The 27,142-nt window shown below is 36.8% G+C and overlaps 2 protein-coding genes across 2 annotated transcripts in view; both read right to left on the bottom strand.

Moving 5' to 3' along the window:
* CPNE1 (copine 1) overlaps nucleotides 1-13,672 on the bottom strand; it is a 33,260-nt gene extending 19,588 nt beyond the window's left edge. Inside the window, exon 1 of the mRNA XM_074212062.1 lies at nucleotides 13,542-13,672. The gene's annotated coding sequence lies outside the window, so the exon portion shown is untranslated. The remainder of the gene's footprint in view (nucleotides 1-13,541) is intronic.
* Nucleotides 974-12,977, bottom strand: RBM12 (RNA binding motif protein 12). The gene is made up of 2 exons (XM_074212061.1): nucleotides 7,834-12,977; nucleotides 974-4,916 (listed from the first exon to the last, which is right to left on the bottom strand). Exon 2 carries the CDS (start codon nucleotides 4,892-4,894, stop codon nucleotides 2,255-2,257), a length of 2,640 nt encoding a protein of 879 aa, XP_074068162.1. The 5' UTR covers nucleotides 4,895-4,916; nucleotides 7,834-12,977; the 3' UTR covers nucleotides 974-2,254.
* Nucleotides 13,673-27,142: the final 13,470 nt, after the last annotated feature.

Genomic DNA, 27,142 nt, shown 5'->3' with positions numbered 1-27,142 from the left:
TTCCACTATTTATTTAATTTCATGAATAATGAAACCAGGTTTTCCTTTTTAGTATTTTTTAATCTGAAGTGTAAAAACAAGTCAAAATAACCAAGTAGCTACAATAAAGTGTAAAACATTTAATCAAATAAATGTTAAGAACACAGAACCAAAATAAATTTGAAAAAATAAGCATAGACTCATTTTTCATCTCCTATTCAAATAACCTATATTTCTAGTATTGAAAATAGTCAACGTTCCAATAGAAGGGAATTTGCTGTTGAAGTAAGACTCCTAGAAAGGTTTGTTGAAGTGTTATACTTCGTCTTCAGAATGAAATACAATCACTTAACAGAGGCTTAAATTGAACAGTATATACAACCATCATATTGCTTTTTAAGTTGAGGAGGCAACACCTAATGATCGGTCAAAACAAATTTTTACTTGTGAATTACCAGAAGATCCACAAAGCAGTCACCTCTTGATTGGAATACAAGTCTGTACAACCCCTTCCCTGAACAAAAATCCTGTGCTGTCAAATCTGCTAAGAATGTAGTGTTGAACAGGCTTTCAAAAACTCTTAATGGTCACATGAATAAAACTGTTGCCACTTGTATCTCTAAATCACACCACACTTTATTTCAGTGCTACCACTGACATGCAACACCAAAAAGGCACTATTTTGTGTGGAAAACAATTCTTTTCAAGGCTGCTGTTTAAGCACTGATTTGCAAGGAATGTTGGGGACTTTTCAAATCAAGACACAAGTGCCCTGTTAAGAGACAAAAAAAATTTGTTTCTCATGATCTCTCCAACTTCCCATTCTCCATTAAGGCTATTATACTATACAGTAATGTAACACCTCTGCCAGGGTTTCTTAGATAAGTTGTAAAGGAAGGAAGGCAGAGAGGCCATAAAGGTGCCTTTTGGGGCAGTGGTGACCAGGATGCTCCCAGGCATTTCAGTGGCTAGGACGCTTGTTAACTGAGCTCCATTTAGTTTTTGGTTTTGTTTGTTTGTTTGTTTTTTTGCCTCCGAGTGCCCTAGCTCCCAAAGGAAAGGAACGGAAGGCAAGGAACCCTAGGGGATCCTGTTCCCTTCTGGCAGCTGTAGTTTGTCTGTTTGAAGACACACTAATTGTTAGATTCCTGATCAAACAACTGCAAAAATAAAAGCTTCTAAAATAGAATTCAAGCAAAAACTACTTGTCAATCTATGGACCAGCTTTATCAAGCAATTCCTCTAATGAATTACTGATGACATTGACTTAATTTTGACTCTCTATATAATGCTTATTCTGTTTAAAAGGATCCCTCAACTACTCCCTTAAGTTCTCTTATGGGTTAAAATTTCACATAAGTGAGTCAGAAGGAACACTATCAGCACCATTAGTCCATCTCAGCTAGAACTTCAAAACAAATCAAGCATCTTAAACATTGATTACAAAGTTTTTTCTGGTTGCTGATGCACTATTAAAGAAAATGGACAATTTTAAACTAAGATTTGATCAAATCAAAATTGCTCTAAGGGGCTGGGAAATTTATTTCTGTGGCAAAAGTCTTATTCCACACAATTATCATTGTGACAATGGGAATCTGTGTTCAAGGTTATAAACATAAAACTCAGTTTGGATTTTTATAAAACAGTTCTACTCATTACATAGGAGTCAATTAGGCAAAAAAAGCAGCAACTTCTAAAACACACAACTGTCTATACATCAAGAACCTTTGAGAAGCAATAAAGGTACATACAATGAATCTGTATACACAGAAATTTTATTCAGTTGCAAAAGAAAATTAGGACTTTAGACAAAGCTTTGACCCTATAACAAAGCAAATCTGTCCAGCTTTGAACCAAAAAAATCTAATAGCCAACTTCTATTTTACAATGGCTTGCAATAGCACCCATCAAGAGTTTTGCTGACTTAATCTTAATACATTTCTATTTTCTTCATCCCAAATGGTATAAAACCAATCTAGACTCCTTGATAAGCATTATATGGTCATTTGAGTTTTAACAAATGGTTTCTCTAAAGGTGAGCCAAAATTATTTTTCAGTTCTCCCCATATAGCTCTACTGGAACATACAGCAACATTTATCCTTGCAGCAATTCTTCTGTAAACAGTCAACCAGCGCTCTCTCAGTCTTATTGAAACCAATCTATTTGCAATTTAAACAGTCCACAGGTTCTAACCTGGAAATACTAAGAAAACAATCTTGATGCATTAATCACAGCACTATGAAGATCTAGCCTACAAACAGTTTACATGAACAGCTACCCTAATACAAGTTTGACTTTTCTTGAGCCTATAGGTCTGTCATTTAAATCAACAACAGCTGCCATGGCTTCATCGCGAGACTCAAATGCAACCATTGCTTCACCTGTGGGCATGCCTTTTTCATTGTATTTTAAACATACTGAGCCTGGGATCACTTGATAGCCATAAAAGAAATCTAAAATTTCATCAACAGAGACAGTAAAGGGCATATTTTGAACTTTTATAACTGTTGGGCCTGGCTTTCCAGAAGCATTTCCAAATCCAGGGGGTCCCCCAATATGGAGCGTTCCAGGCCCTGGACCAAAACCTGGTGGTCCACTCAAATGTCCAGCAGTACTACCAAGCCCCGGGGGACCGCCTCCAAAACTTGGGGGTCCACTCAAAGTACCAGGTCCATTTCCAAAATTCTGAGGGGCCCCTCCAAAAGCTGATGGTCCACTTAAATTATTGGGACCACCACCAAAACCCTGAACATCAATACCTAAACCAGGCAAACCACTATTTCCAACAGAAGGTATTCCAGGTCGGGCATCTCCAAAGGCCCCTCCTAATCCTGGTGGTGGAAGTGGTGGGCCAAAGGCATTTGACCCACTAAAGTTACTGGGAAAATTAAATGGAGGGCCATTGTTTGCTTCTTTTGAGCCTACAGTCAGGAAAGCATGCTCATCACCTCCAGCATTTGGCATTCCTGGCACTGTGGCATTACCTGGCAAAGGAATTTTTAACCCCTTTTTCACTTGAGATGGAGGATTTTTTTCAATTTCCCTCATGTCTTCTAGAGTAATCACATGCAATAAAGCTTCTCTCCCATTAAGTTTTTTACGGTGTAAGCGTTCAGCCTTATGTGCATCATCTTCAGTTTTAAACTGAACCAATGCCTGTCCTAACCCTTGTCCAGTGTTATCAACAAGAATATGTACAGCATTTTCATCCACTGGAATTTCCTCCAGGAACTGTAGAATATCCATCTTGGTAATGTTGAATGGAATATTTGATATATGTGCACATAATTTTGGTGAGCTATCTCCCTCAGTATTTAAAATAATCTCCCTTTGATCATAACTGAAGTTCTGTAGCCTCTTCCGAATCATGTCTATCTTTTCTAGCATTCCCTTTTTAGTTATTGGGTGAACCTGAATAAAGCGATTCCCCATGTATTGCTTATGACGACACAAAGCTGCCTTGTAATCAGACTCGCTCCTGAATTCTACAAAGCCTTCACCTGTTGCTTTCCCATTGGGTCCATAAGCAATATAAATACTATCTTCCACAATATCTAGCTTTTTAAAGAAATCAATAACATGTTTGTTTTCTGCTTCAAAGGGTAGACCTTTCAAATATACACAAAAACCAGGCTCATGTGGAGATCTCGATCTTGACCTTTTCTGCCCACTAGGCGACTTTGACCTGACGAGTGTCTGAGGAGGGGGGTGTGTCTGTCCAGAAGGTCCCATGCTTTGCTTGAAAGTGATATGGCCTCCAGCTGCTACCCACTGTCTTTCTGTGGCTGGGCTGACTTCAACATAGCGTTGAATCATCAGCATTCTGTTTCTTTTCAGTGCTTCAAATGTATCTTGAGGGGAGAAAAACTTAACTAATCCATTCCCATTATTTCGGCCTACATGATCTTTCAATAAATGCACTGCATCTACACGAAGCCCATGGAAAAAGTCTTTGACATCAGTTTCCATTGCAGAAAAGGGCATCCCATGGACACTGACATACAGATCATCAGGGTTGATGGGAAGTGGCTTCAGACTACCTTGAGAGTTCATCTGAATAGGATTAACAGGATTCAAAGGACCCAGAAACATTGGGTTCAGGTTACTGTTCAGATTCAGTGCTGCTCCAGATCCATTCATCCCAGTAGGTATAGGTGCCACTGGTGGTGGATTCAAAGGAGGCATTCCTGACAGAGGTGGCATAGGGCTCATGGGTGGCACTGGAGGAACAGGAGGTATTGGGGGTACAGGAGGCACAGGAGGCAGTGTAGGTACAGGAGGAGGAACAGGTATCGGAGGAATAGATGGCATTGGTGGCAAGGAGGGCATTGCTGGTATTGGAGGAATTGGGGGAGGTGGAACTGTGCTCATGGAAGATGCTGTGCTAGGTAGAGTTGAACTAAATGTTGGGCTCCCAAAGGAAGCCCCCATATTTGGAGGGGCTGTTCCTATGTTGGCTGTGGAAAATGTAGGGATGTTTTTGTTGCTTTCATGCACAGACGTGGCTGCAGTTACCACACTGGGAGATGGATTATTAAAATTGGGAACTGTGGTAGGCAAATTTACCCTGCCACTCATGCCTGAACTAGGAGGTGGTCCTGATCGGCTAGCATTTGCTGGTGGCATATCTAAGTTGGCAGTTTCAAAACGCCTACGACTGAGTTCAATCATATTTTGCATTTCAGTTTTACTACTCAACAATAGTGTTACTTTTGACCCTTTAATAGTACCACCTGTGCGCATCATACCAAGCCTTGCATCTTCATCAGTGGCAAAAACGATGAAAGCCTCACCCAGTTCACCCCCTACAATATGCACGCCCCCATCAGGGATGGTCAATCCAGAGAAGAAGTGGCGAATGTCCATGGTCCCCGCCACAATTGGGAGACCTTGCAAACGGATGACCACAGCCATGCTGCGCTGTAATAACACACACCTGCAGATGAAAAAAGGCAACGGCTAAGTCAGACTACTGTTTGTCATACCATTTATTTAGCTAGTAGAATCACCATCTACCATATTAGGCACTCAAGCATCTCCTCAAGCTAACACAATTAAGTGTTAATATAGATTTTTATTTTTTTATTTTCTAAAAAAAAGAGAAAACTATGTAATTAACAATTAGAACCACCACAATTTCAACTTCCAAAATACATTGTAGGAACACAGATTAAAAGTTCAGTCCAAAGACCCAAAAGTATCAGAACAAAAACAATAAGAAGCAGCAATTTTATCATAAACTACCAATTATTTAGTGATAGTTAAAGAAACATGTAATTCACCTTGGGAATGACCCTTTAACAACCATGGGAGTAACCTTTAAATAATGCACCACAGAAAATACAGCTTACTACCCTCCCTACAAGCCTAGCAACTTTTTGGGACTATTAAGACATTTTACATAGCTGCAACTCCTAAAATATAAATGTAGCAGAACTGGGAACTATACAGTACTGATTACAAATGATTCTTAACAATGTGAATTATTCAGACAAATTTTAAGTGAGAACTAGTTATAAGTTAGTTCTCTTCTCAATCTGTTCAGAACTATAATCAATAAAACTAAATATTATTTTACTCAATATTAAAATAAATTAAAAACCCCAAAGAGAAGACAAAAAATTTTACTCCCAGCACTGATTTCTACAGATATTCAACATCTAAAACATTTTCCAGGAGAACCCTGCTACAATGCTAGTCACTGTAAAACGATTTTGATTAAACCACGGGTCCAATCACCCATCCCAATCCCCCCACAAAAAGAGAATTCTAAATATTGTGGGTTCTTTGGGGGAAGGGGTAGATTTTACTTTAGAAGGATTTGTTTCTATATCCTCTCAGTATGACTCTTGATGGGAAGAGGAAAAGAGGGTTTAGTTATTATTTGGATAATATGACCTTAGAGAGCCTATAGAGCTCAGAGTTTGCTTTACATGGTAGCAGGGCTCTACTGTACTTTTCTGTATTTTCTTTTTTTTTAAATTAAAGGTGCAAGACCAGAAATGGGAAAGTTATCCCCCAACATAAGTTTTTAGTCCTAAATTCTAAACTTTGGAAACATTGGCTTTATAACAATAAATACAGGGTAGCAATTTGCAAAGTGATAAATGTCTTTATGTCTGTGACAGGAAATTAATTTGCAGTAAATTTTTATAGAGTGAATACCACCTTTATTCTAAAGACTAAAAATGTCAAACTTCTGAAACTTAGCAATTTTATGTCTATCACTCCAGTTGTAAAAGGGCAACTCAAATATAATATGCCTCTTAAATCAGCTGTGTGACTCCAGGCCAAGTCACTTTAACCTCTCTTGAGTTCTTTTCCTTACTAGTCAGATGCTTTCTTCTAAGATCCCTAGAGTTTTAAAATTCCATGATTCTAACAGTACTCTTTTATGATCAAATTTCCTGAATACTGACTGAGCTGCATATAAAAGAGAAAAAGTATTGTTTTGGTTTTGTATTTTATAGATCCTGCAATTAAAAACATAAAATAACCTAAAAATATTTGAAAATAATGGAAAGGAAGAACTTTTTGTATCTGCTCCAAAATGTTAGATTTAAACTTTAAAAAACAGTTCTTATTAAACTCAAATTTTCAAAATGATATATATGTATGTATGTGTGTGTGTATATATATATATATATACATATATATATATATTTCAGCTTGACTAAGTTATTTTAATGTCAGTTGGAACTTTATAAAAAATAAATTAAATGTACTTAACTAAAGATGCATGCTGAATCCTTATATATTACTGTACTTCATTTGAAGACAATTAAATAACCAAATATAAAGGCACAGTATGAACAAACCAAGTATCCAAAAAACCAACTAAGTGAAATAATTAGCTTACACTGGGTACAGGTACATAAGAGTAGCCCAATGTGGCCCCAGAACACAACACACCTATGAGACAGGGCTTTGTGCCATACAAAATAAGTACTGTCCAATCTTTCCCTGCTTAAAGTTGGGAACCTAATGAAAGTTTGTCAAGGCAAAAATATGCTAATGAACACGTACCACAGGAGATTTCTTTGCAAAAACCTTTGTGCTGAAATAGGCTACTGCTGAAGGACTGGGACTACAACCAGAATAATTCTGGAGGTCTAGAGATCACAAAATATCCCTGGTAAGGAGCCTTCAATGCAAGAAAAATCAATCATCTTTTATAAAGGTTTGGGACAGGAAAGGGAAGAGCCAAAGCTCTGTCAGTTAGTGTGAACTTGAACAAGCCTTTTAATTTTTCTCAAACTGGAGTTTCCCCATCTATAAAAAGGATTTGGATTTAAAAATACATGCCACAACAGCGCTAAAGCAAGGGATTCTTTTGTTGATGATGTTGTGTTACTACCTTTAGCAATCTGGTTTAAGTCAAAGGATTCCTTCTCAAAATGTTTTTAAATGCATAAAATAAAATACATAATATTACAAAGGAAATCAATTATATTGCAAAATAGTCATCATCAAAACATGAAAAAAACAGGTTCACTAACTCCAGGTTAAGGACTCTTCATCTAAAGAACCTGCAGATTTATACCAGTATCAAAAGCAACTACATTTCAATGGATCTAGAATACTACTGAGGGAGTTCTAGTGGGGGGGGGGGGACCTATTTATTCTACAACATTAAGGAATGTAGCATTTAGGCTCCTATGACCGAAATAGTGCAAAACTGATCCCAAAGGAATCTACACCAGCTGGACAAAGCATCTAGACAGCCCTCCCCCCCAAAAAAGAGAAAGAAGCTTAAGACACACTAATTTGTATATTGCACAAATCTTAAGGTTATTTAAACTACCTTGTTTTAACTTAAAGATAAACAAACCTTCAATTCAAAAATCTCTTACCTGAAAAAACAACAGATGTATTTTCTTAACAAGTAGCAGAGGCCAAGTCAATCCTGTGGGCAACCAATTAAAACCAACTTTTAGACTGCAATAAAGAATAAATGGAGGCAAAAATCAATGTAGGAAACACACAAAATAGTATTTGCAGTTCACAATGAACTGTCTATTAAGAAGGCTCAAGTATGAAACCACCACTGGGAACTTCAACTAGAACACATCCAAAAGATGAACTGTGCCAAAACCCATACACGCTTACTACTTAATAATACTTTCAAGTTTTGGTGTCTGTAGTCAGTAAGGATAAATGATATTTTATATAGATTTGCCCTAAAAAAAAGTGAAGGAGACCTAAAACATTTATTTTGCATAATTTCATGCTTGACATTTGCTTTTCTGATGGAAGGATTTGGGGAACAGGGAATGTAAGGAAGAATATGATTCCTTTTGTCCATAAATAATTCATTAAATCCTAACCAAAAAAAAAAACAAACAAAAAAACAACCAATTGTTTCAACCAGACCAGCCTCTACAATTTACCACTAAAATCTAGATAAAAATGTGATACTAAATTCAGAATAATATCACTTTGATAGGTATATTATGTCAACTCCTTGGAATTTTAGAAAAATAGTATAATCACTCTTCTAACAATTGCCTTACAGATACCCAAGACCTCAGCCAACACCATAAACATAAAGTCAATAAAGGTTTCAGTTCTGAGAATTTAAAATACAAAAGTTGAACTGGTATTCCAAGTCCTGAGGAAATTGATTTTTCTAAAACAGCTAGATGTTACCAAATTATCTATAAGAAACTTCAGAATACTCCCCAAAACAAAAAAGTATCATTCATTCATATTTCCTTGAAATCAGCATTATGACGATACTCAAGCAATCTACAGCAAGTGATTAAGACAAATAACTATAGTCAATAGTTCTTTGGGAAGATAAGCCATATGATAACGCGCCTTTCTAGAACCATGTTCAATTTTAAACTAAGACCATTCAAGACCAAAAACCAGTATAACTAACAAATTGATGTACAACAGAAGGTATTTTAAAACCTAATTACACTATGATCCAAGAGTTAATATTCTATCAACATCATTCTAAACAATCTCAAGACACAAACTAAAATAACTCACTCTTTATACAAATAAAGGAAGTATTATGAAATACAATAAAAAATTACATTAACTCAGTAAATATTACAAAATGGTTGAGGAAGATACATGTTATTTAAAATGCAACTATATGTACATGTATTAATTGTATAGTGTACTAATTGATTTTTTCTAAGACAGTCATTACACAGCAAATTAAACTCTTAAAAGCTTAATAAATTTTAAGTCACATTTAGAGTAAGCTCTCCCAGCAAATAGAAAGACAGTAAAGGAAAAAGGAATTGAATAGATGAAGGCAATGCTTAATAAGGATAGGTCTACACTATATCAATTTTTCTTCTGATAAGTTTCTAATTTAGCTCCACTGTCCAGAGACAAAAATTGGTAGCAAATGTGATTAAATGACAAATCATTAAAAATTATTTCTTGAAAATATGAAATGTTAGGTCTACTGATGTATCCGTTTTTCTTAGAGCAAAAATTGTTTCCTCCTAGTATATAAAACAAGTCAAAATGACAAGCAGGTACTATGCAGACCACTGTAACTTCAAAGGCATTTTATTTATACTTATGTGGTAATTTTGCACACTGCTAAATCCATTAACATAAATTATGGACTTTCTTGTCAAAAATCCTGTTTACTAGAGGAGAAAAAAATGACATAATCAAAGAGATAGTTCTTGGCCCAAAGAGGATGGGAGAGATGGTTTACAATAAAATCCTAAATACTAACTAAAAACAAACCAAATATATTATGGCTGATAGAGGAGCAGGTTGATAAGGACAGCAGATTAATAAGAGAAAGGTCAAAGACTTTGGGGAAAGAGTTCAGAGAGAATGGACTTGTGTTTCCAGGTCTTTAAAAGGCCTTTTGATACAGACAAGGTCCTCTACCCCCAGAAACTAAGTAGTTTCAGCCAGGCAAGCATGGATTATCCCCCTAAATCACTCCATTCTTCCAAAGGACTAAATTAAGTTTACCTTTAGGATCAAGGGAAAAAAGTGTCTTCCTCCCACTGCTACTCCATATCTCTTTCACACCAGACCAAAGATCCTGAAATCGCTGACTAGAAATCAGGAGGTCTAAGTTTGAATCTCATGATTTGCAAAAAAATGCATGAAACCTCTCTGGGCTGCAGTCTCCTTATGCAGTTAGACTCTAAGGATCTCTTTCAGGGCTGGAATTCTAAAACTCTAAAGGGATAAAATTTTTCATTAAAAAGATAAAAAGCACAAAAATAAAACTAATTCAAGTACAACTTTATACTTTGAAATATACTCAGGTTAATCAATCAACCCAAACTATCACCAAGAAAAAGTGACAATAACATAAAATCCTTTCCTATTGTGGTAAGTGCTGTTTAAAAAGGAGGGCATAATAAGGACACCAGGCAGACACAAAAGTAGGCCCTGTTATCTATAAAAGTAGCCAGGCAAAAGGCTGCTGAATTTGCATATATCCCAGGTATTTCTGCTTCTGCTCTTAACTGTGGACCAGACCAAGTTCAGAGAAACTCATCACTACTTAAAGAACAGTGGCTATAAAACTATTGAAGTTATATAGAAACCAGGATCTGTGTGTATAGATGTAAGGAATTCCCACACCAATGAAATCACAGATCTTTTAAAGAATGAAGTATTTTTGTAACACAGGATTTCCTAAATTGTTTTTGTTTTGCTTTGAAACACAAAATTAAAAGGAGTTGATATGTTCATGGAGTTAACATCAAATTCTCAAAGGACATGGAAAGCAAATTCATTCCCCTTGGTTTCCCTAAACCCCAATTCTCAGACAGAGGCCTCTAAAAATGAGAAACTCTTATCAGTGAAGTTACAAATATTATTTCATTTTGAGAGGAAGTGTATAAAACTAGGTAAAGAAATTAACTTCTCAAGAGAAATTATTTTAAAAATGAAAAAGCAAAAGTCTGACATTGGGTTTCAAATAGTATTAGAATAAAAATTAAAGATATTTATGACCTGCTAATTCATCAGATAAAACTTAATAGTGTAGAATATAACTTGCTCTGCCCATTTTCCCTCTAGCTTCAACTACAAGCTACGAAAATCAGCTTCTATTTCAGTTTTAAGACACCATTGTGTTAAAATAAAACTTTAAAAAAAAAACAAACTTGTACACTCTTGTAAAAATTTAAAAGTACAAAAAAGATTTATCTTCACAATCACAAGTAGAAAATAAATTATTAAGAAATGTAGTTTGTAGGTCCATTACTTAACCTAACCATTCCAATCTTTCTCTAACACAATGGCACAACAAAACAAACTTGAATTACTTTCAGCACACTTTCCATCCACCAAAACCAGCAGGCATCACAACTAAACAAAAGCAGCCACATTAGGCCTCAAAGAGAAAAAGTAAAACAAACTTCAAATCACACCAAAAAAGATAAGTGAGCCATTGAAACTAGAGCTATAATCAGCAAATATAAATGAACTTTCACAACTGCAAGATTTCAAAAAATATATATATACATATATAAAATTCAGTCGACTGTTCTTATTTTGGCCCCCTTAATGGGTCAATTTTTTTATCCTGTGATTTTAGTAGTTTCCAACTCTAAAAGGAACTTTTTGCCTTTTCCATTAGCAACAGGTCAGCTGTCAAAAGCAATGTTTCTAAATGTTTATACCACCTATAAAAAGCAATATATACCATCTTTTATTCTTAAGACTACTCTTAAGCTTTGAGACTAAAAAAATTAGTTAAAAATTACAGCATATATATATGTATATATATATATGTATATATATACATACATATATATGTTTAAGAAAATTTAATTACACAGTAGACCCATTCACTGTGACTGCTGGTTTTAAACTTTAAGAACTCATGTGTTGTGCAATGAGTATTAGTACTAAATTCAAGGTATACCAAAATATCTACTTAAAGTAAAGTTTTGATAAAACCATAGAAAAACTGAAGTGATTTTTTAGTTTTCCTCTGTAAAATAGGAATTTTAAAATTTAAGATTCTTTAGGTCAATTCTACTTAAACCACTGATACTTACCTTCTCCCTACATAAATATTCTTTTAAGAGTCCAACTAAATTGGATTATGTAGTTACTTCCTGTCAAAAAGGAAATCGAACAGAAGCAATCTTAGCCGCTAGCACTTATTAAGCTTCTAGTCACTCAACCCTACTCAGCAGAGGCTTGAAAACCGCTTGCCTATCCCAAGGTCCCCCAAATTTTCTACATAGGGGAATAAAAAACGTCAAGCTTAAAATGCCAAGGAACGTGATAAAATAGTCCATGATTTCTTGCTCTCAGCATATTCGAGTTAAAGCTTTGGAAAACTTTCTTCAACTTCATGTATACCCCATTAAAAAAATATTTTGTGTCAGAAAACAAAAACTAAACATCACCACAACAAAGAAATTCAAATTTAATGTTGCATTAAAAAAAAACAATGACATTAAAGCAATCTTTGACATTAAACTGCACCACATAGTTAAAAAGACTAAGTATATTCTCACCATATAAACATTTTTTGAAAATTTTAAGTCACAATCAATCATAATCCAAATCTGTAAACCACCAATAATGCACTTCTATGTAATCACTATTCAGCGTTCCCGGAAGTATTTTTGCCAGGGGAAAAAAAGGAAAAAAGAACCCCCCCCATCTAGTCATGATAGCTTTCCCCAATTTTTCCAGAACTATAAACCATACTAGGTTTCCATAGAGCTAAGGTTTCTCTCTCTCTAGTCTTGAACCAACTAAAAATTGTATGATGAAAATAGTTTAAAAAATACTAAAAGCCCCTGAACTACTTAGTAAATTCAAACGATACTTCGTCATGATTTGTTTTGCAAAGTTTATTTTTCCAACCATTTACTAACAGCTAGGCAGAAAATTTCAAGGGAAAAGCTCTATGTGAAGACTCGCGATCAGGTATCACCTTTCACAGGTTTTACACTGAGTGAGAAAAGATGGCCCCTCAAGTCCCCGTGCCAGCACAATCCACAGCCGTCCTCCAGCCCGCAGGGCTCCCGCGGTGCCCCCTCCCCGGCCCGCCCCCAGCGTCTGGGCCGCATCCCCGCCCGCGAGCCGCAGCGAGCAGCCGAACGCCTCGGGCTCCGGCACAGGTGCCCGCACCTCCGCCGACACGCACACGCTCCGCTCCGCGCCGCCGCTCCCCGCCTCCCTCGGGCCGGACTGCGGCCCCGCGGGCCCCGAGCCGCAGCCCGGGCCCCGCTCGCGCCCCGCCCCCACGCCCGCCCGGAGCGGCGCCTCCCGCGCCGGGACCATCCTCCCCGCGGCGGCTCCGGCCGCAGGGGGCGTCCTCCTGCCCCGCCCGCCTCTGCTCCCGGCCCGGCTCCCTCCCCCCGGCTCCGGCCGCGGCGGGCGGCGTCCCACAGGGCCCTCTCCTCAGTTCCGCAACAGCGGCTCCGACACGGGGGCGCGGGCAGGGGCGGGCGCGGGCCGGCCCTTTGTGTGGGGGGGGGCTGAGGCGGCCAGCGCAGGCCCCGCCCCGAGCCCCGCCGGGCCCCGGTCGCGGCGGGGCGGCCCGAGCCCCGCACAGCCCCGCCCGCCCGCGCCGGGGCTGCGGGAGTCTTACCGGGGAGAGCTGCGCGGTGCCCGAGCCCAGACCCGAGCTACCCCCCGCGCCAGTGTCTCCGCCCCGCGGCCGACAGCCCCAGCCCGAGCGGGGTCCCCGGATCCCGCCGCCGCCGCAGCCGCCACCGCCGCCGCCGCCGCGCTTCCACAGCCGCCGCCGCCGCTCTCGCTGCTGCACAAAATGGCCGCCGCCGCGCTGCGCGGCTCCGCGCTCCAGTTGGGGGCGGGCGACGTTCGGGGGGCGGGGCCGGGGCGGGCCGGAGCAGGCGCACTGCGGGCCCCGCGGCGCGCGGCGGGCGGCGCGCACGGAAGCGCCCGGGGGAGCCGAGTGCGCGGGCCGGCCTTCACGGGGGCCGCAGCTCCCGCGCTGCCCGGGACGTGTCCTTCCGAACGGGCCCCGGAAAAGCCCGGGAAGACTCGCCTCCCGGGGCGCACGGGCCGTCAGCGACCCCCGCAGCCCGGGGGCCCAGGACAAGCCTAAAAGTGGCCTCATCCCGAGAAAAGACTGGAGCCCAACGCGAACCAGAGCGCGCTCTGCTCACTCTTAAACTAAACTTTTTTCTTCTTTCTCGTGCTTCCCCCCCTTGGCTTCTTTACCACATCAGTAACATGGAAACATGTGAAATAGGGTTGTAAACGTATAACTTAGATCAGACAGCTTGTTGTCATGGGGAGAGAAAAATATGCACCTCAAAAACTTATAAAAAATGATGTTAAAAACCATCTCTGCATGTAATTGAAAAAATAAAAGCATTTAAAAATGCTGCTCAGAGAATCAGAAAAACACTGCACACCCTAACAGTAACATGGGGGTGATGATTAAGCTTGATGGACTGGCTCATTCCATCAGTGCGACAATCAGGGACAATTTTGGGGCTGTCTGCAATGGAGAATGCCATCTGTATCCAGAGAAAGAACAAAGACCAAGGACGGTTACCTTCAATTAAAAAAAAAACTGATTGTGCATGAAATTTCCCAGCTTCCATTCAAATTCTTAGCTCTTTTTATTCTACAGCCCTGCGGGCTGCTATTATGCACTAGAAAGTCATCAACAAACATGAACAATTCCATGTACAAAAAAGGTCAGAAAATGGGGATTTTGCATAAAACTTTATGTCCACCATCTAATTCCTTTTACTATACATTAAATTTAACATGTTCAGAAAACTGCTATCTTATTGTCCAATCTTGCTAACTCTTAGACTTTATGTTTCTTCCTTAAGATTATGATTTCTCTCTCATCACACTCAATTTGGATCAATGTACAACATGAAAACAAATGTAAAGACTGACAAAGTGCCTTCTGTGTGGGGTGGGGGGAGGGAAGTAAGATTAGGGGAAAAGCTGTAAAACTCAAATTAATCTTAAAAAAAATGCTCACTACATGAAGCTTTCCTAATCCTTTACTTCTAGTGCCCTCACCCAAAATTTTATTTTGTATGTAAAAAATATGCATTTAGTTTTGCATGTACTTATTTGTGTACTCCTACTTCCCCTCCCCCAGGCGCACTATGCCCCTTGAAGGCAATTTCATTTTTTTCTTTGTCATCACCAGCTCCCAGAATGGCATGTGACAACTGATGTTGTTGATGGATAAATGTAAAATTAGACTGAAAAAAAGTCCAATTATTATGGTTGGTGCTACAAAATGGATAGCCTTAAATGACCCAAGTCTATATGGGGAGGGTTATGTGTTTGATGGCACAATAGAGGCAGAAGGATCTGAGTTCAAATGAGACCTCTTACATTTGATACTAGCATGTGAACTTGAGCAAGTCACTTTAACCCCATTGTCCCACAAAAATTTTAAAAAAGACTTTATGGGGAATCAAGTAAACATTCTGAATAAAGAAATTATAGACTTCAAAATATGGTTATTCAGAGGATTGATTGAGTTTCACTGTTGAAAGTTGAATAGGAAAAGGTATAGCCAAGAGGTAAAAAGAACAGATTGGAGATTTACAATAATGATAGATATAAGAACTCAGACTAGGATGTTTATAGCAGGCGTAGAAAGGAAGGTTGTGAATTCAATAGAAATTTTGTAGGCAGAAGCAACAGGACTTAGGCAAAGAAACATACCATCTTGGTACCATATCAGTGAACTTTAAAATATTCTTATATACAATTTGTTGACCTAAGAGTTACACAACTGGTATGTCAGACTATCTTTACAACTACATCTTTAGACTAAGTTCCCAAATTCATTTACTGATTTTAGTTGAACTCTTTTAAGGTTTTATATATCACTTTTTTTCCATTATATATAAATCTAACCCTCTCAAACAGACACACCAAATGAGCTGATATTGGTGATAAACAGTAAGCAGAGGGGTAGCTAGGTGGCCCAATGGATAAAACATTAGCCCTGAAGTCAGGAGTACCTGAGTTCAAATCCAACCTCTGACACTTAATAATTACCCAGCTGTGTGGCCTTAGGCAAGCCACTTAACCCCATTGCCTTGCAGAAAACTTAAAAAAAAAAATTAAGCAGGAAAAAGGTGGGGTTTATTTTTTTTGCAATATTGGGGGCAAGAAGAAAATTTAAAAGTAACAATACCTAACATTCATATAAACACTAACCATGTGATAGGCATTGTACTAAGTGCTTTATAAATATTATTCCACTTGATTCTTACAACCCTAAGAGATAGGTGCTATTATCCCCATTTTGCAAATGAGGAAACTGAGTCATGCACAGACTAACTGACTTGCCCATGGACAACAAGTTAGTATATGTCTGAATCTAGATTTGAATTCTGGTCTTTCCCTCTCCAGGCCTGGCACTTCCCCCCAATCACTCCCCCCCCCAAAAACAAATACTAGGAATGGACTACTGATCAGGATGAATACATTTGTACTATGTTGGAGAGAAGGCAGCACTGCTCAATTCTTAGTTTATTTTTGTTATTTCCATGAAGAATGACATCAGAAGAATGGCATTAGATTGAGGTTAGGGTAAAAATGGTCAACAGGAAGGTTTAAAGTAAAGATACATTAAAAAATAGTAATAAAAAGTGCCTAACTGGCCATATTAGATGCAAGTGACCAAATTTAAAAGAATTACTATCCCCAAGTTCCAAAGAGCATGTGGATGGATTATGCTTGTTGAACATCTATCAGTGACATTCTGCAAACCATGGTGAATGACGGAAGTGCAGAATAGTATATAGATGGTAGAAGTATCTTAAAGAGGAAGGAAAAAAGATGAAAGAGAAGGAGATGAAAAAAGTAGGAGAGAGAAGAGGAAGAGGGAGAGGAGGAGAAGAAGGAGGAGAATAAGAAGAAGCAGAAGCAGAAGAAGAGAGTTAAATTTGGTTTTGGGGAAAAATTAGCATGTCATTTGAGGCATGGTTTGTAAATATCTGGAAACACAGGTAAATAATCATAGAACCATCAAGAATTCATGAAAGGTAGGGGCGGCTAGGTGGCACAGTGGATAGAGCACTGGCCCTGGAGTCAGTAGTACCTGAGTTCAAATTCTGCCTCAGACATTTAATAATTACCTAGCTGTGTGGTCTTGAGCAAGCCACTTAACTCCATTTGCCTTGCAAAAAACCTAAAAAAAAATTCTTTGAAGGTAATAAAAGGTTGACCTCATGATAGGTAATTAAGGTGAATGACACAGTTAAGTGTGGAATATGTGCCTAAGAATTTAACAAGAGGTAGAGATTTAGGGTATATGGCAGAGTTTTAGGTGGATTTGCAGTTGCTCAAATGACCAAACTCAAAAAAATAATCATTTTTAGAAATGAAACTCCAGGAGAGGCTAGGTGGTACAGTGGATAGAGCACCTGCCCTGGAGTCAGGAGTACCTGAGTTCAAATTTGGCTGCAGACGCTTAATTACCTAGCTGTGTGGCCTTGGGCAAGCCACTTAACCCCATTTGCCTTGCAAAAAAAAAAAAAGAGAGAGAGAGAGAGAGAGAATTTAAACTCCAGGGTCAGCTAGATGGTGTAGTAGATACAGCCTGGTCCTGGAATCAGGAGGACTTGAGTTCAAATTCAACCTCACACAATTGACACGTGACCTTAGGTAAATGACTTAGTCCCATTGAATTGCAAAAATAAATAAATAAATAAATAGAATAAAACGAAAGAAAGAAAGAATTAAACTCCATGAAAGATTTTATGTTTATATTACTTCCTTGTACAAATATATCTCTTCTCTTCCCTACCCACATATCCTTTCTAACAAGGAACAAAAAAGAAAGAGGAGTAAAAACAGTTCAGCAAAATTAAAACATAAATCAAAGAGAGTATATACAGCATTCTATCCATATATACCCATTCTACCAATTCTACCACCTAATCAGAGGTCCATTTTCTTTCTTTTTTTAATTCTTCTTTTTTTTTTTTTCTCAATGAAAATCTTCCTTCTTCCCCTCCCACTTCTCTCTTCTCACTTTGAAAAAGCAAGAAAACAAAACCTCTGTTATAATCATATATAGTAGGGGCGACCAGGTGGCGCAGTGGATGAAGCACCTGCCCTGGAGACAGGAGCACCTGGGTTCAAATCCAGTCTCAGACACTTAATGATTACCTAGCTGTGTGGCCTTGGGCAAGCCACTCAACCCCATTTGCCTTGCAAAAAAAAAAAAAAAAAAAAGTCATATAATCACATATAGTAAAGTAAAACAAATTCTCTCATTGTCCAGGTCCAAAATCAATGTGTCAGGCCAAACTCTTGACTCTGGAGATAGGTAGTTTTTTTTTCATTCAGAATCATGATTAGTCATTGTATTGACCAGAGTTGCTAAATCTTTCAGAATTGATTATCCTTAAAATATTGTTGATATTTGTATATTATTTTCCTGATTCTCATTTCACTCTTTATCAAATAAGTTCAAAGGTTCTCTAAAGTCATCCCCTTCAGCACAGTATTGTCACTTTTACATACCATCACTTTTTCAGTCATTCCCCAATTGCTTGCCTTCACAAAAAGAGCTACTCTACATATTTTTGTATGTATGTGTCCATTTATTTTTTCTTAAATTTCTTTGGGGTATAGATAATATCACTGGACTAAAGGATATGCACTGTTGAGTAGCTTTTTAGAAACATAGTTCCAAATTGCTTTCCAGAATGGCTGGACCAGGGAAGAAAGATTTCTTATCTCTTCTTTTGGGGCCAAGCTTTGTATTTGTAATTACATAGTGTTCAGTTTAATTTTTTTTTTTTTTTTTGTATTACAAGGGGTGATTATGAATGAGTCAGTGTTAGATTGGAGGAAGTTTTGAACTGACTGTCCCAGAGATCTGATTTTAGCTCTTGTTAGTCCCTGAAAATTTTTATCCCTAACAAGGCTAAAGAAACGAAGAAGCAATATAGTACAGCAGATTCAGTACTGAACTTGGAGATATGAAAAACTGAATTCAGATTCTACTTCAGATACTCCCTAGCAAGTAAAGTAATATTTCCAAGTCTCAGTCTTGCCATCTGTATGATGGCGATGATAATAAAAATGACACCTATCTCACAGGGTTATTATGAGGATCAACTGAGAATAATACATAAAGTGGTTGTTTTTTTGTTTGTTTAGGTTTTTGCAAGGCAAATGGGGTTAAGTGGCTTGCCCAAGGCCACACAGCTAGGTAATCATTAAGTGTCTGAGACAGAATTTGAACCCAAGTACTCCTGACTCCAAGGCGGTGCTTTATCCACTGTGCCACCTAGCCGCCCCTACATAAAGTGTTTTAAAATTTTTAAACTGCATACCAAGAAAAGGTAAAAATGGGAATATGTTTTATACATAAAAGAGCAAAGAATACACCCTAACAGCATCATGGGGGTGATGATTAACTTTGATGGACTCGCTCATTCCATCAGTGCAACAATCAAGGACAATTTGGGGCTGTCTGCAATGGAGAATGCCATCTGTATCCAGAGAAAGAACTGTGGAGTTTGAACAAAGACCAAGGACTATTACCCTAAATTTAGGGGGAAAATACCCCTGATATCTTATTGTCTGATCTTGCTATCTCTTATATTTTATGTTTCTTCCTTAAAGATATTATGTCTCTTTCATCACACTCAATTTGGATCAATATATATATATATATATATATATACCATGGAAACAATGTAAGGACTGGCAAATTGCCTTCTGGGGGGGGGTGGGGGGAGGAAAGTAAGATTGGGGAAAAATTGTAAAACTCAAAATAAATAAAATATTTAATTTAAAAAAGAAAAAGAAAATGAAGGACAAACAAAAAAAGAAATAAAAGTTATCTATAATCATATGAAAACTAACTCTAAAACACTACCAATTGTAAAAATGCAAATTAAAACAACTCTAAGATATTATCTCACAACTTTTCAAATTTACAGATGGTTTAATGATGACAGGCATAGTTACCACCTTAGATGATAATCAAGATGCAAAAGAATCTTAAAATAATGTACACAATGATTACAAAAATGTAAATCAAGTCAATCAATTAATAATAAGTATTAAGACCTACAATATACAGTGCTAGACATGAAAATATGACAGAAAAATAGACATTTATTTTCCTTAAAGTGATTATATTCTATTGGAAGATATACTATGACATTAAACAAATATATCCATAATGAAAAATTAAGTAAATGAACAAAGACACACACATATATGCATATAAATGCAAAATAAATACACAGTACTTTGGCAAGTAGGACCTAGTAACTGGGTGGAAGTTAAAGGAGTAGGAAAGGCTTTATGTAGGTAGAAAGCAACCAGGAATCACAGACAATAAAGCTGGGCTTAGGAGTCAGGAAGATCTGAGTTCAAATCCTGCCTCAGATGATAACTGTGACTCTGAAGAAGTCATTTAGCCTTTGTCTGCCTCACTTTCTTCACCTATAAAACAGGGATGATAATAATAGCACCTACTTCCCAGAGTTATTGGGAGGATAAAATACAGCAACATTTGTAAAGTGCTTTGCAAATCATAGAATGATAAAAATACCAATTATTGCTATCACTAAGATGATGCTTGAGCTGAGGGAAATAATGAATTTTCTCTTTTATTTAGTTAAAATCTTATTTGCATTATTATGAAAATTTCAAAAGAAAAACAAGATTATATAAGCAACCATGAATTTCTATTATGAACAATTTTTTTTAAAACATCTAGGTTTAATTTAACAAGATAACATCAACACTGACCTGCTTGTCTGTGTCCCTTTTTCTGAAATTCCTTTTCCTCACTTCTATGTCTTTTTATTTAATTTAAGAAATATTGTTGATAATCTTTTTTTTTTAAATGTTATGTACTAGACCTAAGCAGAGCACATCCTGGGTGGAGCCAAAATAGTAGAAAGAAGTTAGGAACCCCCTGGAGATTTCCCATTTTCCCTCAGAAATGACTTTGAATGAAGCCTCTAGACTCTTAAAAAAAAAGACAGAGGGAAACAACTTTTCAGCTCAGGATATGTTGGAGGAAAATTTAGGAAAGGTCTGTCTCATGTGGGTAAAGTCCAGCCTAGGCACAGAACTGGGAAACTAGCCAAAGGCTCTTAGCCACAGTGTAGTTCAGCAACCCAGGTCCCTGGGTTCCAATTCAGGAAGCCAATAGTATAATAGACCAGCAGTGAGCGCCCAGAACTGGAAGGAATACTTCAAGTCCTGAAGCAACAGGCAGGACTGGGTCAGGTTAACTTAATGCAGGGAGCAAGTCAAGAGACAAAAAACCAGAGACAAGATCCCAGCTCAGAAAACTTGGGACTGTATTCCCTGTGCCCCAGAAGCAAAGCTCACTATTCAAAGTGAGGGGAAAAAAAAAAAAAGCCCTAACCATAGAAATCTACTAGGTGAAAATCAAAACTTCCTCTCAGAAAGGGAAAGTAGTGACAAGATGCCCACATGTGAAACCTCAAAGAGTATTATAAATTGATCTCAGATCCAAAGTTCTCTTGGAAGAGCTCAAAAAATAATTTTAAAAGACAAGAGAAAAAAATTGGTAAAAAAAAAAAAAAGTCCTGCAAGAGGATTATGAAAAATTGGAAACGAAAATACAAAAATTGACTCAAGAAACAATAACTTTAAAGGGCAGCTAGGTGACTCAGTAGATAGAGTACTGGCCCTGGACTCAGGAGGACCTGAGTTCAAATGTGGCCTCAGACACTTAATGATTACCTAGCTGTTTGACCTTGGGCAAGTCACTTAACCCATTGCCTAGTAAAAAAAGGCAAAAAAAAAAAAAGAAAAGAAAAGAATAACTTTAAGAATAGAATTGGGGGCAGCTAGGTGGTACAGTGGATAGAGCACCGGCCCTGGAGTCAGGAGTACCTGAATTCAAGTCTGACCTCAGACACTTAATAATTACCTAGCTGTGTGGCCTTGGGCAAGCCACTTAAACCCCATTTGCCTTGCAAAAATTCTAAAAAAAAAAAATAATAAAATAATAATAATAATAATAAATAAATAAAAAAGAATAGAATTGGTCAAATTAAAAAACCCTACTCCTTTAAAAGTAGAATTAGTCACCTAGAAAAGGAAATGTGAAAGTTAATTCAAGAAAATAAATCCTTAAAAAGTAGAATTGGGCAAATGGAAACTAATAATTCTATGAGACATCAAGAATCCATAAAATAAAACCAAAAGACTAGAAAAATAGAAGAAAATGCAAAGTATCGCTTAGGAAAAACAAACAATAAAACATTTAATGAAACACTTTTTTAAACATAATTTAATGAAACATTTATATAAATTTAAACATTAAAGCACCAAGTGATATACCATCAAGTTTCTTAGAGGAGAAGCTAAATGAGTTACAGAAAGACAATAGACATGGACCGAAAAACTATACTAGTGAGGGACCTCAACCTCCCTCTGTCAGAATTTGATAAATCTAACTACAAAATAAGCAAGAAGGAAGTTTTTTTTTTGCTTGTTTTCATTTTTGTTTTTTTTTAGGTTTTTGCAAGGCAAATGGGGTTAAGTGGCTTGCCCAAGACCACACAGCTAGGTAATTATTAAGTGTCTGAGGTCGAATTTGAACTCCTGACTCCAGGGCCGGTGCTCTATCCATTACGCCACCTAGCCACCCCAAGAAGGAAGTTTAAGAGGTGAATAGGATTTTGGAAGTTAGATATGCTAGAACTCTGAAGAAAATTGAATGGAGAGAGAAAGGAATATATTTTTTTCTCAGCAGTACATGGAATCTACACAAAAATAGACTATGTATTAGGGCATCAAAATCCTCACAAATGCAGAAACGAAGAAACATTAAATGTACTTTTCTCTAATCATAGTACAATAAAAATTACATGTAACAAAGGGTCATGAAAAGATTGATCAAAAATGTATGGGAAACTGAATAACATAATCCTAAAGAATGAGGGGATCAAACCATTCACAGAAAAAATAAATAATTTAATCCAAGACAATGACAATAATGAGACATCATACCAAAACTTGTGGAATGCAACCAAAGTAATTTTTAAGGAAAATTTTATATCTCTACATGCTTACATGAATGAAATAGAAAAGAAATAGATCACTGAATTGGACATGCAGCTAAAAAGCTAGAAAAAAAGAAAAAATTACAAATTACCAATTAAATACCAAATTGGAAATTCTGAAAACAGAAGAAGTTAATAAAATTGAAAGTAACAAAACTGTTGAATTAAAAACCCAAGAATTGGTTTAAAAAAAACTAATAAAAGAGATAAACTTTTGGTTAATCTGATTATAAAAAAGAAAGAAGAAAACCAAATTACCCGTATCAAAAATGAAAAGGTATAAACACTACCAATGAGGAAGGAATTAAAAAAACAATTCCAAGATATTTTGCTCAATTGTATGCCAATGAATCTGACAATCTAAGTGAAATGATGAATATTTACAAATATATAAATTGTCTAATTAACAGAAGAGGAAATAAAATACTTAAATAATTGCATTTCAGAAAAAGAAATTGAACAAGCTAACAATGAAACCCCTAAGAAAAAATCTCCAAAGCCAGATGAATTTAAAAGTGAATTGTATGGGGGCGGCTAGGTGGCACAGTGGATAAAGCACCGGCCCTGGAGTCAGGAGTACCTGGGTTCAAATTCGGTCTCAGACACTTAATAATTACCTACCTGTGTGGCCTTGGGCAAGCCAATTAACCCCATTTGCCTTACAAAAACCTAAAACAAAAAAGTGAATTGTAGCAAACATTTAAAGATCAATTAATTTCAATTCTATAGAAACTATTTGAAAAAATAAGCAGAGAGAGCAGCAAGGTGGTGCAGTGGATAGATCACCAGCCCTGGAATCAGGAGTACCTGAGTTCAAATCTGACCTCAGAAACTTAATAATTGCCTAGCTGTGTGGCCTTGGGCAAGCCACTTAACCCCATTGCCTTGAAAAAAACAAAAATAATAATAATCAGAGTTCTGACAAATTCCTTTTATGACACCAATATGATATTGATAACTAAATCAGGAAGAGAAATAGTAGACAAAGAAAATTATAGATCAATTTCCCTAATGAATATTGTTAATTTTGAATAAAATATTAGCAAAAAAGATTACAGCAATTTATCACTAGGATAGTAAACTGTGATCAGTTAAGAATGCAGGGATGGTTCAATTATAGGAAAACAATCAGAATAATTCAATAACAAGACTAACTGAAATCATGATTATCTCAATAGAAGCTGAAAAAGCTTTTGACAAAATACAGCATCCATTTCTATTAAAAACACTAGATAGCCTAGGAATAAATGAAATTTTCCTTAAATTGATAAGTGTCTATCTAAAACCATCAGCAAGCATTATATGTAATTGAGACAAGCTAGATGCATTTCCAAAAAGATCAGGGGTGAAGGGGCAGCTAGGTGGCACAGTGGATAAAGCACTGGCCCTGGAGTCAGGAGTACCTGAGTTCAAATTCTACCTCAGATACTTAATGATTGCCTAGCTGTGTAACCTTGAGCAAGTCACTTAACCCCATTGCCTTGCAAAAAAAAAAGAAAGAAATGTTAGTTTTAACATAAGAGAAGAAAAGAAATTGAAGGAATTAGAATAGTCAATGAGGAAATAAACTCTCAGTCTTTCCAGATGTTGTTATGATGGTATACTTAAAAAATCCTAGTAAATCATCTAAAAAAACTGCTTGAGATAATTAACAGCTTTAGCAAAGTTGTAGCATATAAAATAAAGTCACATAAATCATCAAAATTCATATATATATATATATATATATATATATATATATATATAACCAACAAAGTCCAGTAACAAGAGATAAAAAGAAAAATTCCATTTTAAGTAACTGTAGCCAACAAAGTCTACTTGGGAGATATGAGTCAACCTACCTAGATATATCCAGAAACTGTATGAAAATAATTGCAAAGCATTATTTGCATAAATAAATTCAGATCTAGATAATTGGAAAAAATGTAAATTGCCCAAGCTAATATAATAAAAATGACAGTTATACTTAAATTAAATTACTTATTCAATGTCATCCCAATCAAAACTACCAAAAAGTTTTTAAAAGTTAGAAAAACAAGTAATAAAATTTTTCTAGAGGAACAAAAAAGTCAATAATATCAGGGGAATTAATGAAAAAATATGCAAAGGAAGTTGGCCTAGCCATACTAGATTTAAAATTATATTTATATTACATTATGTCATTATATTATATCATCAAAAGTATTTGTACTGATAAAAGATTAAAGTTGTGGATCAGTGGAATAGATTAAGTAAAAAAAGAAACAGTATTAAATGACTATAATAATCTACTATATAATAAATACAAAGATTGAACTTCTGGGCTAAGAACTCACTGTGAAAAAAAAAACTGCCAGAAAAACTAGATAACAAACACTATGGCAAAAATGGCATAGGCCATTATTTCACACCCTATACAAAGATAAGGTCAAAATGTGTCCAGGGTGATATCATAAGCAAATTAGAAGAACAAGGAATAGTCTCTGTCAAATCTATGGAATAAGAAGTTCAAGAGAAAGAAGAGATAGGGAATATAATAAATTATAAAATGGATAATTTTGATTACATTAAATTATGAAGTTTTTATACAAAGAAAACCAATGTAACCGATATTAGAAGGAATTGAGAAATAAAACTAATCATATACTACTGACCCAGCAATACTAATACTGGGCCTGTACCAGAAGAAATCATAAAAAATGGGAAAAGTTTGGCATGTTCAAGGAGAGCAATTCAGAGATCAAGGTCAATCCTGGGAGATCTATAAAAAATACCATCCACACCCAAGGTAAAAATAAAAACACCACAGAATCTGAATGTATACTCTTTCACTTTTTAAAAACTTACTTTATGTTTTTCCTTCCTATCCCATGGTTTTCTTTCTTCCCCCCCCCCAGACCTAATCCTCTCACACAAAATGACTAATATGTAATATGTTAAATGAAAATGTAGATGTACAACCTTTAGGAGATTGTGCTGCCAGGCAGAGGGGGGAAAGGAAGAGAGGGTGGTAGAAAAATGTGTAACTTACAAATTTGCAAATGGATAAATGTTGAAAAACTAAAATAAATAAATAAAGAGAAAGAATACAGAAATCTGTGAAACAGTTTTCACAATTAATGTCTCCCATAAAAGATACATTTTAAAAATATATAGAGATCTGAGTCAAATTTATAAGAATGCAAGTCATTTTGCAATTCATAAATGGTCAAAGGATATGAACAAGCAGTTTTTAGATGAAGAAGTTAAAGCTATATAGTCATAAAAATGCTCTAATCATTATTGATGAGAGAAATGTAAATTAAAATAACTCTGAAATGCCACCTCAGATTGTTTAAATGACAAAAATGGAAAATGAATATTATTGGAGAGAACATGGGAAAAATGGGACACTAATGCATTGCTGGTGGAGTTGTGAACTACAATTTGGAACTATGACCAAATAAAACTGTTTTTACCCTTTGATCAGCAATACCACTACTAGATTCATATCCCAAAGAGATCATAAAATAAAAGAGGAAGAGACCTACATGTACAAAAATATTTATAGCAGTTCTTTTTGTAGTTGCAAAGAATTGGAAACTGAGGAGATGCCCATCAATTGGGGAATAGTTGAACAAATTGGGGTATAGGTATGTGATAGAGTTCTATTGTTCTGTCAGAAATCATGAATGGTCTGACTTCAGAAAAGCCTGGAAAGATTTGCATGAACTGATGCCAGGTGAAGTGATCACAATCAGGAGAACATTTTGATAGCCAAAACATGAGATGATCAGCTGTGATGAATGCAGCTCCTCTCAACAGGTCAGTGAACTAGGATAATCCTGTGACATCTGTTAAGGAAATGCCATCCACATAAAGAAAAAAAAATAACCATGGATTGTGAATGCAGAGCAAAGCATACTATGTTCACTTTTTAAAATTTCTGTTAGGATTTTTCTTTCTTGTCCTCCTGAGTTCTACTTCCTCCTTCACAACTTGACTATATTAAAACATGATTATCCATATATACAAACTATATCAAATTATTTGCTGCCATGGGGAGGGGAGAATGAAAATAGGGTGGTAGAAAAATGTGGAGCTCAAAACCTTGCAAAATGATATATGTTGAAAAGTACCTTTGCATAGGGGCAGCTAGGTGGTACAGTGAATAGAGCACTGGCCCTGGAGTCAAGAG

The sequence above is a fragment of the Macrotis lagotis genome, chromosome 1 (genome assembly GCF_037893015.1).
Source record: "Macrotis lagotis isolate mMagLag1 chromosome 1, bilby.v1.9.chrom.fasta, whole genome shotgun sequence".
NCBI classification, from domain to species: Eukaryota; Metazoa; Chordata; class Mammalia; order Peramelemorphia; family Peramelidae; genus Macrotis; species Macrotis lagotis.
The sequence above is the reverse complement of the archived record's forward strand: the minus strand, read 5'-3'. Positions and strand labels throughout refer to the sequence as shown.